The sequence below is a fragment of the Orycteropus afer genome, unplaced genomic scaffold (assembly GCF_000298275.1).
Source record: "Orycteropus afer afer isolate SDZICR_OR568_19922 unplaced genomic scaffold, OryAfe1.0 scaffold00020, whole genome shotgun sequence".
NCBI classification, from domain to species: domain Eukaryota; kingdom Metazoa; phylum Chordata; class Mammalia; order Tubulidentata; family Orycteropodidae; genus Orycteropus; species Orycteropus afer.
In genome coordinates this window covers 6420530-6438454 of record NW_006921607.1, presented here as the reverse complement: position 1 = coordinate 6438454, position 17925 = coordinate 6420530, and the positions used below count along the sequence as shown (strand labels likewise).

General features: G+C 48.6%; 1 protein-coding gene across 1 annotated transcript in view; it reads right to left on the bottom strand.

The window, feature by feature from the left end:
• The window catches only part of HM13 (histocompatibility minor 13), a 46639-nt gene extending 31640 nt beyond the window's left edge, over positions 1-14999 (bottom strand). The window contains exons 1-2 of the mRNA XM_007934520.2: positions 14817-14999; positions 2459-2557 (exon numbers count right to left, since the gene is read on the bottom strand). Coding sequence (XP_007932711.1) covers positions 2459-2557; positions 14817-14999 — 282 coding nt within the window. The remainder of the gene's footprint in view (positions 1-2458; positions 2558-14816) is intronic.
• Between the last annotated feature and the right edge of the window lie 2926 nt (positions 15000-17925).

Sequence of the window (17925 nt, the reverse complement as noted above, 5' to 3'; positions counted from 1 at the left end):
GGGGGGGAGACCAACCCAACAAAACAATGAACACCTGAGTTTTTTGATTCACTCTTATTTACAAGTGTGAAAATCAGAACGACACTTTCTGTTTAACATGTGTGTGATGCTGTAAGTAAGACTGTGTACATATGCTTGTTAATCCTGAACCTGAAGCCATAAAAAGAGTATTTCTGGCCTAACAGTGAGGGAGGAATGGGACAGGAAATAGGCATTAAAACTTACATTCTGACTCCCTTGTATGCTGGTGAAAATGAAAAGACTGTGATGCTACTCAATGTAGGTGAGCATGTGTGGAAGCCAGTGCCCTCCCGGCTGTCAGTGGGCATGTAAATTGGTACAGTCTTTTTGGAGGGCAATCTGGCATTGTCTATCCAAACTCCGGGGAGTCTCTGCGTGCTGTAAACAGCTAACATGCTCCGCTGCTAAATGAAAGGCTAGAAATCCAAGTCTACCCCAAGGTACCTCTGAAGAAAGGCCTGGCAATCCACTGAAAACTCAGCCACCAGTAACTGCCTGGAGCACAGCTCCACTCTCACCCACGTGAAGGCGCCATGAGTTGGAGGTGACTTGCCGGAAATTGTTTTTTTTAAATCCAAACCGCCAGCTGAGACACCGCTTGACCTGGTCATCCCATTGAACGCGATTTGAAAATATGCCAAAATATGCACCATGGTGTCCAACACTGGACCCCTAAGTACCCCTCAGAGGTATATCCACAAAACGGAACTGTGAGCAGCTGCTGAAAGGATGAGGTAGAGCTGGCTGGGCTGATGCGGAGATCTCTCGGGTGTAAGAACCATGTTGGGTGCATACCTCTGTTTTCTATTTCTATATGCGTGGGGTATCTCCCTAATAGAATGAACCACATGTTGGATGTGTACCTCTGTTTTATATTTCCATACGCGTGGGGTATCTCCCTAATAGAATGAACCACATGTTGGATGTGTACCTCTGTTTTTATATTTTCACACGTGTGGGGTTATCTCCCTAATAGAATGAACCACATGTTGGATGCGTACCTCTGTTTTATATTTTCATATGTGTGGGGTATCTCCCTAATAGAATGAACCACATGTTGGATGTGTACCTCTGTTTTATATTTTCATATGTGTGGGGTATCTCCCTAATAGAATGAATCACTAGAAACTGCACTGGGGAGTGGATCATGGCTCATTTTTTAAAAACTATGAACTTGTATTTGTAAAATGTAAGCCAAAAAGTTGTCCTTGAAGAATTTTCAATGACCAGGAAAGAGGTACTTGTCATGGACTATTTAAAAACCCAAAAAACAAAAACCCAAACTTGAAAGCTATTGTGTGATTATAATTATGCTAAAAATGTTTATTAAAAGCCTGATAGGAGATATCCCAAAATATTAAGAGGGAGTATCTGTGTTTATTTTTCTACTCTGACATGCTTTTCTTTATGTTTTCTGCACATACTGGTTTTATAATTAGAAAGCTCTTGTTGTTGTTATGTGCTGTCGAGTCGGACCTGACTCACAGCAAGCCCTCCTTGGGTTTCTGAGGCGGTATCACTACGGAAGTAGATTGCCTAACCTTCCTTCCGAGGAGTGGCTGGTGGATTTGAACCCAGCCTTCTAGTTAGCAGTCAAGTGCCTTAGGCACTGTGCTTTCAGAGCTCCTAATTAGAAAGTAGTACAGGCATATCAAAAAAAAAAAAAAAAAAAAAATGAAGAGAAGAGTTGGCAGAAACATGAGAAAATGCTTATGATGTCATTAACGTGAAGTGGAAAGAGCAGCTACACAATGGCATACAGCACGTGGTCACAGCCATGGGGACCCACGCCGGGGAGGACGGCGCAAGGACACACTTCCAAGGGGAGACTGTGACCGTCTCTGGTACAGGGGTTTTGGATGACTGCTGTTTTTCCCTTTTTACTTTTCTGTGTTTTCCAGGTTTTCAACACTGAGCCTGCGTAACTTTTATTGGAAAAATAAACCTCGATAGATTAAAAACAAAAACAAAGAGATTAGTACGGTAGAGGTTATGTCTGAGACAGAAGCTATACCCGCTGTCCCAACACAAAAAGCATGATGAAACCCAAACTGGTATCACAGAAACAGAACAAAAAGCTACACGGAGGAGAAAAAGAAAGATTGTGTGACAGGGTCCCAAACATGAACAGTGACTGTCCCTGGGTTGTAGGTCAGTGCTTTGTTTTTCCCCTGGTCTTTATTTTCTAAGGAGCTCTGGTGGCACAGTGCCTAAGGCATTTGACTGGCTAACCAGAAGGCTGGTGGTTCAAACCCACCAGCCGCTCCATGAAGGAAGATGGGGCAGTCTACTTCCGTAAAGATTTACCGTCTCGGAAACCCAGTGGGGGTCTTTATTTTCTATCAATGAACATGCATGGCTCCTGTGATGGGAAAAATAAAACAAAATAAAATAAACTCATTTAAACCAAATGACCAACATGTAGCAAAGGACTTACTTTGAAAAAGAGGTAGAGCCCCAAGAGTGTGCAGCTGGCGATGATGGGGAAGCGGGCGGCGTCCCGGCTGGTGATCGTCTCAGGCATATCTGAGGAGTTCTGGAGAGAGGAGAGAAGGCGCTTTAGAGAAAGCTGCCCACTCAGCAGGGGCAGCGGCCTGGCCTCCAAGGGCTGGACACTGGTGGGCACCTGATGCTCTAACAGCTTATTCACAGGGGGGACAGGGTTCAGTTAAGCCTCTCAGGGGTTTCAACAGTATCCTGTCTCTGGGCTTTTGCTCTGCTGGCGTAGTGCCTAAGTCACCTGACTGCTAACCAGAAGGCTGGAGGTTCTCCAACCACTCCTCAAAAGGAAGGCTGGGCAATCTACTTCCGTAGTGATACTGCCTCGGAAGCCCAAGGAGGGGTCGCTATGAGTTAGATCTGACTCGATGGCAGTGAGTTTGGTTTTTTGGTCTGCCAGAGGGAGCAAGATGCTCTGCCTCTCCCTGCCAGTCTGTCACCAAGGACCTCCACAGGGCAGCCCAGGGAAGACTCAGTGCACATGTGGTCTGTGTGTGGAGAACAGTTATCACAGGTCACTGCCATATGTAATAATGGAAAGGAAAACTGGAAACTGGTGACAATCCTAGACCTCATGAGAACTATTTATAATTTTCTTATGGATTAATAAGAGATAAATATGATTACTTTTTTTATCTAGTAGGTAATGAATATTGTAAGGAGCTCTGGTGGTGTAGTAGTCACGGTTGATAGCCAAAAAAGGCTGGTGGTTCAAACCCACCAGTTGCTCTGTGGAAGAAAGATGGGGTGGTCTGCTTCTGTAAAGATTTATAGCCTTGGAAACCCAATGGGGGTTGCTATGAGTCGGAACAGGCTTGATGGCAGTGAGTTTGGTTTTTCTGGTTTAATGAATAGAAGTTAATACGGAGCAAAACTGACAATGCTCACTGTACACAGGAAGCTCACCAAGGGCCAGGAGAAGCCAATCCTGACAAAACTGGAATTTAAGAAATTTGACTGGAAAGACTAAGTATGGTAAAAATAAAAGCCACAATTAAATTCACAATGGCAAATGCCACAGCTGGCAAGAATACAATGTGGGCAAAGACCTGACAGAGAAAGAACTGAATGCAATCAAAATAATTTCAGTATCATAAAAACGAAAACAAAAAACAAAAACTGGAACTGGATTAAGAGTGCAACACAGGAATTAAACTGGCTTCATGGCATTCATGCCAAAAAATACTTTCTATATGAAAAGTCATCAACAGTGGTCTATTTCTGGTTAAAATTTGTATTCAGAAACATGGAGTCAAAACTTTTCAGCGTCAAAATGTTCTATGTGTAGCTTTGCTGGCAAAAGCTTCAGCCCTGAAGGACTCAGGTCAAATATCACTGCCATGAAGCCCTGGTTCTAGAATCCCCCAGAGGACAAGCCTGCTCCCCAGACAGATTTCCCACTGCCTTCTATCCTTTGAACTCTAGTTTATGTCACAGCTACCAAAAGTCCTTGCAATACCCGATGGGACTTCTGCTCCCGCCAATGAGCCGCTCTCTCCACAACCACCCCAGGCTCATCCCAGGCCCTTGACTCCACCAGCGCCGCCTCCTCTGATGAATCAAGGCACCAGTGGCCCTGGGAGGCAGCATCGCTCAGCTGTGGCATCGCATTAATATTCTGGCTCACAGTTGGCTCTGAAAAACCAGCAGGAAAAAACCTGTAAGGGGAAAGCTATCTGTTGAGGGTAGATGTGGGTCAGGTAGCAGTGGGGAGGCTGACAGCGGGGAGCCGGAGGAGGAAGGCCTGTGTGCAGCCAAGGCCAACCCCCCCAGCACTTCCAAGAGAAAGGCCTGCCATTGGCCAGCACTGCTGAGAAGAGCCCAAGAGCTGTCCTGGCTGGAAGCTGTCCTGAGTGACAAAGTCGACCCTGACCCTGAGTTCTGGTCTGTCACTTCTCTAGTAAACCACACGACTGTGAGTGTGGCCTGCGAGTTCTGTGGGACGGGCAGCTAGTGGCGGAAAGGGGGAGAAGTTGGAGGGTGAAGGGATGCCTGGCCTGCGTCCCAGCCATCAGCTCTGGGCTGTTCCCCATTCTACCCTCAGGAATTTAGGCGAGTTCGGATGCTGGATTACAGGGCCCCACGTGGGAGGCCGCTGTGGTAAAGGTTGTGCGTCCCTTTGGCTGGACTGTGACTTCAAGAGGCGTGGCCACTTTCTTGGAAGAAAGGCCTGGTGATCTATTCCAAAAAATCAGCTGGGAAGACCCCCACGGAGCAAAGTTCTACTCTGATCCACGTGGGGCTGCCATGAAGTAGAGCTGATGCCACACAACTGTTTTTTTTTTTTTTTTAATTTTTTAATATAAAATTGTAATTTACATATGGTCAAGGATACACACAGATTTACAGAACAGGAACTACAAACATCTCCTTATCATAGAAAAATGTTCAAACTCCCTCTTAATAGGGGACACTCAAAGTATACTGGGAATCCATTTTCCATCTATCACAATGACAAAACCTCACACACTGGACAGCATACAGACTGGTGTGGCTGGGGGGACAGGTTCTCTCCCACACGGCTGACAGGGCAGCAAACTGGTCTTCCTGTGGAAAGCAACCACGGCAATGGCACAAATGCATGTACTCTGACCAAGCAATTCCTTGTCTGGGAGTATTTTTCTACAGATGTAACTCATCAAGGTACCAATGATCATCGTGAAGTATACTTAAGGTTAAGCAGGTCTGGGTGGCACCACGGTTAAGTGCTTGGCAGCTATCCCAAAGATTGGCAGTTTGAACCCACCCAGTGGCCCTGCAGGACAAGGACCTAGCGACCTGCTCCCATTAAGGATGCTCCTACCCGCTGGCGCTGAGTCGACTCTGATTCACAGTGACCCTGCAGGACAGGACAGAACCACCTCGCAGAGCGTCCGAGGCTGCCACCTCTGTGGGAGCAGACTGCCACGGCCCAGAAAACCCCCCGGGCACTTCCACCAGGTCCCATGGGGTTGCCCTGAGTCGGAACTGACCGAGCACCGATGACGATGCATCTGAGGCTAGTCATTGCTCTGTTGATGGGTCCCAGGGTGACTAGGCCATGTGCTCTCTGAGCTTTGGTTTACTCATCTGCCAAATGGGATGACACCCTCTGGCCTTACTCACCACTAACACAGCCAACAGGCTCAACCTCAGTGAGGTACGGGATGTGAAGAAAAAGTGTTACCATATGAGGGACTGTGATTACTAGGGAGGTTAGGCGGAGGCCCTGAACCAAACCCCAATCCATCTGGCTGAGGCCACGGGGCTGGAAGGCCTCCCTGCAGCCACCCTCGGCAGCTCTGTGCGAGTCACTCTCCGGCAGCCTTGCAGGGAGACTGGGTGGGTGGGTGAGCAATGTTGACACTGAGAGGCACGGTTTCCCTCCTCCCCTCTTCTCTCCCAGGTCTTGGTTTCTGCTTTTGGCAGCAATGTGCTATGGACTCAGGCAAGTTCCTTACCCCCTCTGTACACATCCCAAAACTCAAAAGGCTTCCTGTGTAGCAGCACTGAGTACAACAGTGAATTTGTTCACAGGTAGGTGGATGAGGACTTTCACATGTAAACGATATTACAGCAGAGTGACTTGTGACAAACAGACATGCGCACTGACGTGACACACAGCACGCGCCCCAGATGGCTGAGAGGGTGCTGGTGGTGGAGAGCACAGTTAGGCTCCCCCTCTACGTCTTCCCAGCTGTAGCACCTCGGGAAAGCTATTCTCCCAGAGCCTTGATTTCCTCAGCTGTAAAATGGGCTGTGAAGACTATGATTCTGGCACAGATAGTCCTTAGCACTTGTGCCTGGCACACAGCAAACCCTTACTGCCATCGAGTCGATTCTGACTCATAGTGACCCCTGTTGGGTTTCCAAGGTTGTAAATCTTTATTTCTTTGTATTGTGATTTGGGTGAAAGTTACAGAGCAAATTCATTTTCAATACAGCAGTTCATACACATTTTGTTTCATGCCAGTGACTGCAATCCCTACAATGTAACAGCTCTCTTCCCATTTCTTCCCTGTAGTTACCTCTTCCCTGTGTCCTTCCCTCCCACACACTCCTACCCCTCCCCCCAGCTGTCTCCCTGTGCAATCACTGCCCTTCTGTTCTCCCACGATTGATGGCTCCAAGGAGTGTATCTACCTGATGTAAATATCCACCCTATATACCTGTCTATTGCCTGGCTGGAAGCTATGGGAATGAGTTCAGTTCCAGACACAAAGAGGCCATAGTCTCAGGGGTTACACCAGGCTCTACCAGACCAGTAAACCTGGTCTTTTTTTTAGTGACTTTGAGTTTTATTCTGTATCATTCTTCCACTCTATCCAGGATCTCCTGCATCGATCCCTTTCCAAGTGATTGATAGTGGTAGCTGAGCACCATCTAGTTTTTCTGGTCTCATGGTCATCTATGCTGAGGATTGCATGGTCTACCAGTCCTGTTTTCATGCATCTTTGGTTTTCTTCTTTGCTCTGGACGAGGAGAGACCTGTCATTGCATCTAGATGGCCACTTGAAAGCTTTTAAGACCCTAGTTGCTACTTATCAAAGCAGGATGTAGAACAATGTTTTTGTGTAGTATATTATGCCAACTGAGCTTGATGTTCCCTGTGACCATGGTCCTAAAGGCTGTAAATCTTTACAGAAGTAGATTGCCTCATCTTCCTCCCGCAGACCAGCTGATGTGTTTGAACTGCTGACCTTGGGGTCAGCAGCCAAATGCCTTACCCATTATGTCACCAGAGCTCCTTTCAGGCTGTATAAGCTATTTCTATATTAAAAACAAACAACAACAAAAAAAAAACAAACTCACTGCCGTCAAGTTGGATCTGACTCATAGCGACCCCTCCTTGGGTTTCCTTGGCACTATCACTATGGAAGTAGATTGCCCAACCTTCCTTCTGAGGAGTAGCTGGTGGATTTGAACTGCCAGCCTTCTGGTTAGCAGTCAAATGCCTTAGGCACTATGCCACCGGTGCTCCCATTTCTATATTACTATTTATAAAGGTATCACGTGAAAGTAGACAAGACACTACAAGTAGTCCCGACTTACGATGTGGTTCCATTCCAGTGACTTCTGATGTTAAGTTGAATGTCCTTTTTTTTTTTTTTTTTCCAGCAAATTACATACTACAACACTGAATGTTGTACATACTACGAATGATACCAAACTCCAAACTAAATCACTGCCATCGAGTTGGACCCGACTCATAGTGACCCCTCCTTGGGTTTCTGAGGCAGTATCACTACAGAAGTAGATTGCCCAGCCTTCCTTCCGAGGAGTGGCTGGTGGGTTTGAACCGCCAGCCTTCTGGTTAACAGTCAAATGCCTTAGGCACTAAACACCACCGATGGTCAGCTGTAGGTACAGTTTATCCTGAGTTGGTAACTACCTATACTTCTGCAGGCAAGTGGGGGACTGTCAGAGGCGGCTAGAGCACATGCCACTTAAGCAAGGCCTTGAAGGTCAAGCACAGAGTCTGGGACAGATTAAGAGCCAGACAAGTGCTGAGCTGAGGATCTGCTCCGTGTACAAGGAAGGGAGGTGCATATCAGGCAGAGGCACCAGGGTGTTCAAGTACACAGGGGATGCTATGCTTTCCTTACAAACCAGTGTCAGGGCTCATCACAGACTCCTTTTGACCCAGCCCCATGCCCTGGGCAAGAAGAGGCAGTATTATCTAACGCTAACGCAAGGCTGGACAGATGTTCTACCACCCAGAGGGCTCTGGTCTCCTCTGTGTGTTACTGTTATAAATATCCCATGCTGCAACGGTGAGTCAGAATGGGAGACTTCTGAAATGTGACCGACAATAAATAATTAGTAATGAAAACATTTACTGAGCGTTTTCTATGTGCCCAGCACCATTCTAGCTGCTTTATATGACTTTACCCTCACAAAAATCCCATGAAGTGGTACACTTACTTGCACCATTTTAACAGAAGAGGAAACAGAAGCTCAGACATAGTGACTTGCCTGAGGTGACGCAGCTGACAAGGGGCAGAACCAGGATTACCAGGATTCAAAGGGAGGCAGTCTGGTTCCAGAGCCTAGACTCTTGGCTATTACTCCCTAAAGCACCTACACCTCACCTATGTTGAAATTTCTATTGAATGCATAAGTGAGTTAGGATTCTTTACCAATTCAATTTTTTTCTTTTTTTGAAACCAAACTCTTGAATACAAATGCAACAGCTCCTGAAATACAAAACGTAATTGGGGGGGAGGAGAAGCTGATACAAACAGCAGACATAAATCTAGCTTCCAGTGGCACTCTGGACAGTTAGCTACCAAGAAGGGATGACAGATGCCCACCTTCAAGCCATCGGCTCAGCCCGTGCCCTGGGAGTCCTGCTTCCAGGCCATGGCCTAGATGTGAGCTGGAATTCACAAGTCCTTCTGTTACTGCCACCCCAGCTGGGGGCCAGGGTCTCCTCCCCTCACCACCATATCACTCACTCAGCGCTCCACGATTCTGCCTCCCAAACACCTCAAGTACCTCTGTCCCCCAGGACCACTGGTCCCCACTGCTGTCTTTACCTGGACCAGCCTCCTTGCTGTTCCACTTGCCCACCATCTACCATCAGGGAGGCCCCCTAAAGCCTACAGCTGACCCCACCAGTCCCTCCCTCTGGAGGACAGACTCCTATGTGGTCATTAAACAAGCACTGAGGTCACTGCTGGTGAGAGTGTAAATGGATATACCCTCTCTGGTGGGCAGTTTGGCAGACTCTTATCTAAATCCAAAATGCACACAGCCTTTGCCCCAGCATAGCAAGCTCAAGGAATTTACCCTACAAATACAGACATGTGAGAAGGACAGATGTGTACGGATATTAGTGGAGCAAAAGACTGAAAGAGCCTAAATGACCCGCAGAGGACTCTAAGTCAGCGGTTTTTAAACTTGAGCACATTCATTGCTGGGCCCACCCCCAGCGTTTCTGCTTCAGAAGCTGCATCTCTAACAAGTCCCGGGGTGCTGCTGCTGCTGCTTCTAGGCCGGGACTGCACTTTGAGAACCAGTGCCCTAAACAAAGGGTGGGGTACAGGGAGCACAGAATCCAGCTGTTAAAAAGGAGCACAGACACTCCTCACGTACTAACATGATTCGATCTCCAACGTTTAAGTGAAAAGGCTAAGTGCAAACAAGAATGTCAACACAACAAAACAAACAGCTCTCTAACAAAAACGATGGAGAGCATGTACTGAATTATTTGTATGAGTCCCTGGGTGGTGTGAACAGGTGACACACTCCGCTGCTCACTGAAAGGCTGCAGGTTTGCGACCACGCAGAGGCACTTGGAAGAAAGGCCTCGTGACCTACTTTAGTAAAATCAGCCATTGACAACTTTGGAGCACTGTTCTGTGACACGCATGGACTGCCACAAGCCAGAGCTGACTTGACGGCAACTAGCATTTACTAGTAAAGGCCAAGAATCTGTAGGTGGAGGTCGGAGAAACAGGTAACAGGGGCTGCGTCTGGGGAGGGAAGATGGGCAGCCGGGGTGGGAGGGAGACTCAGTGTGCACCTCTGAACCTTATGAATTCTGTAGCGTGGCCACGCACTGCCTAGCCTCCCTGTCAGACAACGGACAGATCTTTAGGTACTGACACAGAGAAACGACCAAGATGTCTTTTTAAAGGGGGTGGGGGGAGCCAAGCTGTACACTATGTACTGTATAAGCTCATGTGTATACACAGTGTACGTTTATAAATGTGCACATATACATAGATATACACACACACATACATACCCAGGCACATACATGTTTGTATATAGAAAAAACCGTGAAAGATTACACAACAAACTGCAAATTGGGTGACTTCTAGGACATAGTGCTGAGGTGGCTTTTCCCTGTCTATGTCGCTTCTATTTTTTTTTTTTTTTTAACAAGTGTATAGCAGAGGCAGAACTCAGGTCATGAACGAGATCGGTTTCCCGGTATGTCTTTAAGTCACATTTGGAGGCAAGCTAGAACAGGCGTACTCTGTTCTTATTTAGCCTTACTTTAGTGTGAGAAAAGGTGGGAATGAAGCCTGTTCAATGATCCAAGTTACAGATGCATGGGTAGTAAGTTAAAGCGATTGTAGGGGTTAGTTCCATTGTTTCGATGTGAGGGCAAATTTACATAACATTAAGGGCAAGTAGGAGTACTCCCTCATAACCTGGGGACTTACAGTATTTTTTGGTAGCTACAAAGATTAACTGTTGTTCAGCCTTCAGGATTCTGCTCCTTGGAAAGGCTCTGGGCTCTTGAGCATCTCCTTGTCTCCTACCTCCAAAGCCCCGTACTGGGCTCCATCACACTACTCACTACCTACCTCCCTGACACCTGCTGGGGTCTCACGCCTCTCTTCCTGTTCTGCCTGCTCAACTCTTTTCTACCCTTGCAGATAACTGTTGCCTCCTCCAGGAGGTAAATCAGTATTCAACCTGGCTGGTCACACTTCTTGGTTGAGTGTGAGCTCCGGGAGGGCAGGGCTTGGCTGCCCTCCTTGTCCCTGGACCCTGGTACCCAGCCCAGGCCTGCCACAGAGCAGGGACCCAGTCCTAATGGAGCTAAGGGGCTCCTTGGACTTACAGGCCAACAGACTCTATACCAACCTGATGGGCAGCTGCCGCTTGGGCTGGGATTTGTTCCCTTCTGGGGAGAATGAACACAATGACGCTTCCTGTTCTTCCTGAGATGGTGGCCTCTGGAAGGGACAGGCACTGCACCAACCTGCTCCTCCCAAGGCCGTTTCTTCCCAATGCACTTCCGGATGTTCCACCTTCTTCGCCTCATGATTTCACAATCCCTCCTAAATGTTATAGACATCTCCCGAGTGGGCTACTTGGAGAATTCTGTCCCCTTAAGAATAAGGATTGGAGCAAGACTCATTAACAACCTGAGCTATGCAGATGACACAACCTGGCCTGCTGAAAGTGAAGAGGACTTGAAGCACTTACTGGTGAAGATCAAAGACTACAGTCTGCAGTATGGATTACACCTCAACATAAAGAAAACAAAAATCCTCACAACTGGACCAATAAGCAACATCATGATAAATGGAGAAAAGGCTGACGTTGACAGGGATTTCATTTTCCTTGGATCCACAATCAACACCCATGGAAGCAGCAGTCAAGAAATCAGGTGTTGTACTGCACTGGGCAAATCTGCTGCAAAAGACCTCTTTAAAGTGTTAAGGAGCAAAGACGTATCATTTTGAAGACTAAGCCATGGTATTTTCAATTGCCTCATATGCATGTGGAAACTGGACAATCAATAAGGGAGACTGAAGAAGAGCTGATGCCTCTGAAATGGTGGTGTTGGCGAAGAATACAGAAAATACCACGGACTGCCAGAAGAACCAACAAATCTATCCCGGAGGAAGTGCAACTGGAATGCTTGTTAGAAGTGAGAAAGGCCAGACTTCGTCTCACCTACTTCAGTCACACTGTCAGAAGGGCCACTCCCTGGAGAGGGATGTCATGCTTGGTGAGGTAGGGGCAGCGACGCAGGGGAACACCCTCAACCAGGTGACTGACAGTGGCCGCAACGACGGGTCAAGCACAGCGAGGACTGGGAGAACGGCACAGGACCGGGCAGCGCTTGGCTCTGTTGTACATGGGGTCATTATGAGTCAGGCCCACTCGATGGCACCTAACAACATGCCATTTCTCAGCTGGCTTTGGGGTTGAACAGTGGTGGGCAATCAAAACTCCCGAGCCCCCACACTAACTTTTCCTTGCCAAATGACTAAGGAAGTAACTCGGTAAAAAAAAAAAAAAGTCATTTGGCCCATCCTTTCCCTAGGCCAAAATGCCACTGTGTGGGTCTTCAGAGGTACCTACTACCAAGGAGAGGGAGCCCTCGTGGTACAGTGGTTTAAACAGTTGGCTATTAACCAAAAGGTCAGCGGTTTGAACCTACCAGCTGCTCTGTGGGAGAAAGATGTGGTAGTCTGCTTTCACATAGATTTACACCTTAGAAATCTTACGGGTCAGTTCTGCTCTGTCCTATAGACGTGCCATGAGTTGGAAATGACTTGATTGCAGTGGGTCTGGGGAGAACCCTGGGCTAGGTTCAATTCTGTCCCTAACTGGCAGAGTGCTCTTGGGAAGTTATTTGACTCAGTTTCTTCTGCTGTACAATGGTGGTTCTGCCTACCCTACTCAGTAGCATGAGGATCAAAGGAGGGTAAAGTGCTCTGCAAGTTTTGTAAAGTGAGTAACACAGTTATTATGGAACTCTGGTGGTGTAGTGCCTAAGGCATTTGACTGCTAACCAGAAGGTGAGCAGTTGAAACCCACCAGCCACTCCACTGGAAACTCAATGGGGGTCGCTATGGGTTTTTTTTTTTTTTTCCTTTACCATGGTTATTGGTGGTGGAGGCCTTTAAGTGTATGCAACTTCACGAGCAGCCTTCCAACCCAGTCAGACATCTGGGGCGTATTTTGGGGCTACAGTGCATCTGAAATTCTCTTCTATCCATACCTTCTGCTCCAGCCACACCAGACCTTCCACTAGCTCCTGCATTGCCTTGTACTTTCTGGCTTCCACACCTCTAACCACTGGTTTCCTCTGCCTAGAATGCCTTCTCCTGGCTGAAGGCCCACCTCTATTTCAGGTTCAAGCTCACCTCCAACACAAAGCCTCCCTGCTCTGCCCCAGATATGCTCCATCTTGCTTTCTCAAGTCTAAGCACTACTTGTATTACAATCAGACATAGTGATGCCTTCCTCATCTAGACTCCTAAATTCCTAGATGACAGGGCCCTGGTACATTCATCTTTGGAGAAACAGCCCCCAGCCTAGAGGACAGTGGGTATTCAGGACATTCTGTTGTCTAGAAAGTGTTTTCTGAAGAGATTACGGATCCACGTGCAGAAGGTGCCAAGGAGAATTAGTCAGTTGTGGGAGCCACTCAGGACAAGCTGTCCTGCTGCCCATCACCTTCTCTGGCCTGGTCTATTGCAGAACTTCTCCCTGCTCTAAGTGTCTGCCCAACAGGCATGGCAGGAAGGCTTAGGCCACCTGAACCCTGTCGAGAAGGGGCAGAATAGAAAAGAGAATGGGGTCACTTCTGAGCCTAAGTCCTGCCTGACTACTCTCCTTTGCCTCTGACCACTGCTCAAGCCAATGGCTAGTCCTCTGCTCTTGAAGGAGGATGGGGGCAGGCCTCAGCTCTTGCCCAACCCTGGGTAACATTTCGAGAACCTAGGACTGAGCAGTTTCAAAAGTGGCAGCTGCTTTGTGGGCCTCCGCTCTTTGGGTGAGACAGCTTCCGCTTGGGTCTGCAGGTCTGGGTGGGGGAGAAGAAGTGGGGAGGAGAGGAGAAGGTGCCAGGAAGTGGGAAGTCATTGGTGCAAAAGGCCAGAGAGGCCTTCATACAGGGCAGAAGCAGAGGAGGCAGGGGAGGGTCCGATGGGACAGATGATGAGAAAGGCCAGAGGTAGGGTCTGGCCCAGTCTTGCAAGAGGGGTCAACAGCAGCTAGGCCCGATTTGGCAGAAGGATTATTTTAGGTGGGATGGAAGGAAAGGTCACTGAGGCAAGTCAGTGGCTGGGGTAGTAACAGGATCTGGGATCAGGCTGGGAGGCAGGTCCAAGACTCGGTAACCAGAGAAAGGAAACCAGCAGAATAAGGGGTCTACGCTTGTTAAAAGGAGGCACAAAGGTGCCAGTTTCTGAGAGGCTGCCTAACTGGAACTGGTTCCAGAAAGTGTTCTGAAAACCTGGGGGGAGGGCTGGGGCTACATTCCTGGGTTAATTTTCTTTTGAGTTATAGAAGGGCCTGATGTAGGGGTTCTGGGACAGCACACACCAGGTCAAAGACTCTAGCTGGACAAGAGTCAGAGTGTCAGCCAGGTGTGGATGTCAGAGCCGGCTCTGCTGTGGGGTGAGCAAGGTTCCGAACTGAGAGGTGACGAGGGACTGTGCTATTCAAGAGCTCGACGGGTCCAGTGTCCCGTCAGTTACTGATCTGGGGCTTAGAGTCCGGAATAGCAGATGTGGCTATGTTCAGGAAGCTCAAAGCAATCAGTGCCCGAATCCCAGTGACACTGACAGTGATCCCAGCCGCCGGCACAAACCACCAAGGGAGAGGTGTGTCAGGGTCCGGGTGAGGAAGGTGTCAGTTCGGGGGTTGGTGCCATATTCTGGGGATCAAAAGTCAGCCTGGGATGCGGACCCGGGAGGGTGGGCTGGTGGTGATCAATCCCAGGGCCAGTATCTGGGGAAGGGAGATGTCTGTTCCGTCTACGGTGGGCATGGGGTGGGTCCATATCAGCCCCGGGATGGGGGGTGGAAAGCACCCGATTTCGCCGCTGACCCTACCTTGCCGTGAGCGCAGCGCACCGAGCGCAGAGCGCCGAAAAAGATGGGCAGTAGCGCCATGAGCAGGAGGCTGCCGTAGGCCAGCGCGATGCCCTCGGGCGTGGAGGGCGGCCGTGTCGTGCCATTGGTTGGGCTGCCTGCCTCGGCGCTGCTGTTATGTGGGTCGCTGAGGGCTGAGTCCATGGCGAGGTTGCGCTCAGGGTGCGACTTCAGTTACGGGTTCTGCAGCACAGACGCAGAAAAGGAAACAGGCGCTGCAGGGAAAGCCACGTTCCCCTAAAGAAACAGGAAGTGACGTACCTCTGGCCGGCACACGCTGCGCAGGCGTGCACGAATGCACACGGGCGCGCACGCGCGAGGATTCCCCTCCACCCTCCCGCTCGCCCTCTAGTGGTAGCGGAGGGAGTGGGGCGCGGCTGGTTGCTAAGCAACTTGCTAAAAACAAAACCAAAACCAAAACCGTTGCTGTGAAATTTTTCTGACCCATAGCGACTCCACGTGTTGCAGAGTATAATTGCAATCATAGGGTTTCATAGAGTTTTCAAAGCTGTGACCTTTTGGAGGCAGATGTCAAGCTTTTCTTCCTAGGCACTTTTGTGTGGATTCAAACTGCCAATCTTTTGGTTAGTAGTCAGCAGTCAGTACTTACTCATTTAAGGAGCTCTGGTAGCATAATGCCTAAGGCATTTGACTGCTAACCAGAAGTCTGGTGGTCCAAACCCACCAGCCACTCCTTGGAAGGAAGGTTGGGCAATCTACTTACGTAGTGATACCGCCTCAGAAACCCAAGGAGGGGTCACTATGAGTTGGCTGCGACTGCATGGCAGTGCGTTTCCTTACTCATTTGCACCACCCAAGGACTCCTAAGCAACCAGCTAAAGGCGGAGAAAGAAACACTGGACCACTGCTGTGGGTATCTGTCTGCAGGGCGACTGCAGGGCCCAATCCCCTGGTCCCAGTCCCCTGGTTCTAGATGGTCTTCTCAAATCCAGGCTGCCCTACTCCCCACAAATCCTCATCCCAATAACTAAGGATTTATGTATTCATACATGCATTCATCCAACATTCAATTATTCGTTCACCCTTTAAATATTGTTTGAGTTCCCATTTATATGCCAGGCACTGTTTAAGGCTTCGGGGACACTGAGGCAAACAATATAGGCAAAAGTCTGTCCTTGCCCTCACGGAGCTTTCGTTTTAGGGCCGTGTGTGTAAGTGTGTAGATAATAAATAAAATGAACAAAATAAAGTATAAAGTCTACAGGATGTTATGGAGCACAATTCTATTCTGAAACACATGAGTTGCCATGGGTCAGAGTTGACTCAGTGGCAATTAGTTTTGGTACAGGGTGTTAGTATACAGTTATGCTGTGTGGTGCGTTAAATGAAGGCAAATACTCCGGAGAAAAATAAAGGAGGAAGAAAGTAGAGAGTGTGTGGAGTTTGCAAATGTATCGAGTGCCCACTATTGCTAGGTGATAATGATCCCCCTCCACTGCATAAGCTTGTACAGTTTCTGAAGCTTTGTAGCTCTCACCACAATTGGAAGTAGCTAATTATTTATGTGCTTGCGTAGTGCCTAAGGCATTTGACTGCTAACCAGAAGACTGGCGGTTCAAACCCACCAGCCACTCCTCAGAAGGAAGATTGGGCAATCTACTTCCATAGAGATGCTGCCTCAGAAACCCAAGGAAGGGTCGCTATGACTCAATGGTACTGAGTTACCCCCCTCCCCCTTAACATTGATTTTTAAAGCAGGAATTCAATAGTACAAATGGGTATACAGGGAAAAGCAAGACATCGATTGGAAAGATGTCTAAGGGCTATAGTTTCTATCGGATCAGTAAGCCTGGGCTTTTTAGGATTTTGAGTTTGTTCCACATTCCCCCCACACACACTCAGAATCTCCTACTGGGATCCCTTTCAGAGCTCAGCAGTAGTGGCTGGGCACCATCTAGTTCTTCTGGTCTCAGGGTCATGGAGGCTGGGTTTCATGTGAGCCATTAGTCCTTATTGCCATCATTTTTTTTTTTTTTAAAGAATTCCATGTAGAGACATATACAAGGTCCTGATGTGAGGAAAGGCCTGACAGAGGAACCGAAAGATGATCAGAGTGTCTGGAGGGGGCTGACAGCTCCAAGTGAGTTCAGACCAGGTGGTGATGTCCCTCCTGCCTGCTACAGGGCAGAAAGAATCAGATATGGGTGGGAAGGAGAGTCATTTTGACCTGAGGCTTCAAGGATACGCAGGATATTTTTAAAAGATGGGGAAGAATGTTCATGCGGAGTAAATAGCAAGCAAGAGCGTGATGGTGTGTCAGTCTGGGTCTAATCAAGAGAGAAACTAATTCGAACAGGGGAAGTTGAATATCAAGAATCATTGAGCTATAATAGGAGAAGAACTATGAAGTTAGAAAGAGAACTCTAAAGAGTACCCTGGGGCTGAGGGAGAACACCCAAGGAAGGATCCACTTGGAAGGAGGGCTCACTCCCCAAGGCTGAGGGTCAGACTTCAGTGGAGAAGTGCGATTACAACTCCGGATGAAGCAGTTTGCTAGGCAGGCTGGCACGCACAGGGAGTTGTGTTGATACTGTGGGCTCAAGGCCTGGGGAACATGGTGTCCATCTTGGGAGGGCCGAGGAATCAAATCTCCAGGGTGCTGTGAGCTGAGGCCATATGTGGGTGGGTGCACAAGGGGGAAGCAGGCACGCAAGGGGGTTGGGAACGTGCGGCAGGTCAAGGCGCTGCTGTGGGCACCGCTGAAACCGCGAGCTGGAAAGTGCGCCCTCTGTAGGCACCGAATGCATTTCGGTGCATGGCTTGGACGAGGGCAGCGGGCAGCGGCAGCCAGGGGGAAGATGAAAGCCAGGTTTTCTATGTGGGCATCCCTGTAGTGCCCCTGCGGCTCCTAAGCTACTGCTACCCTAGTCAGGAGCTGGAGGAAGCTTGCGACAGGCAAACTAGAGGAAGCTGCACCCTGCGGGCACTGGAGAAACCGCAGCGGATCAGTGGAGAAAAAAACAGGCTCTCCAAGGATCTGGCAAGTGAGCTAGTTGGAAACCAGGAAAGATCTATTCTCCTTTGGTGTCCCTCCAGTGCCTTCTGAAAA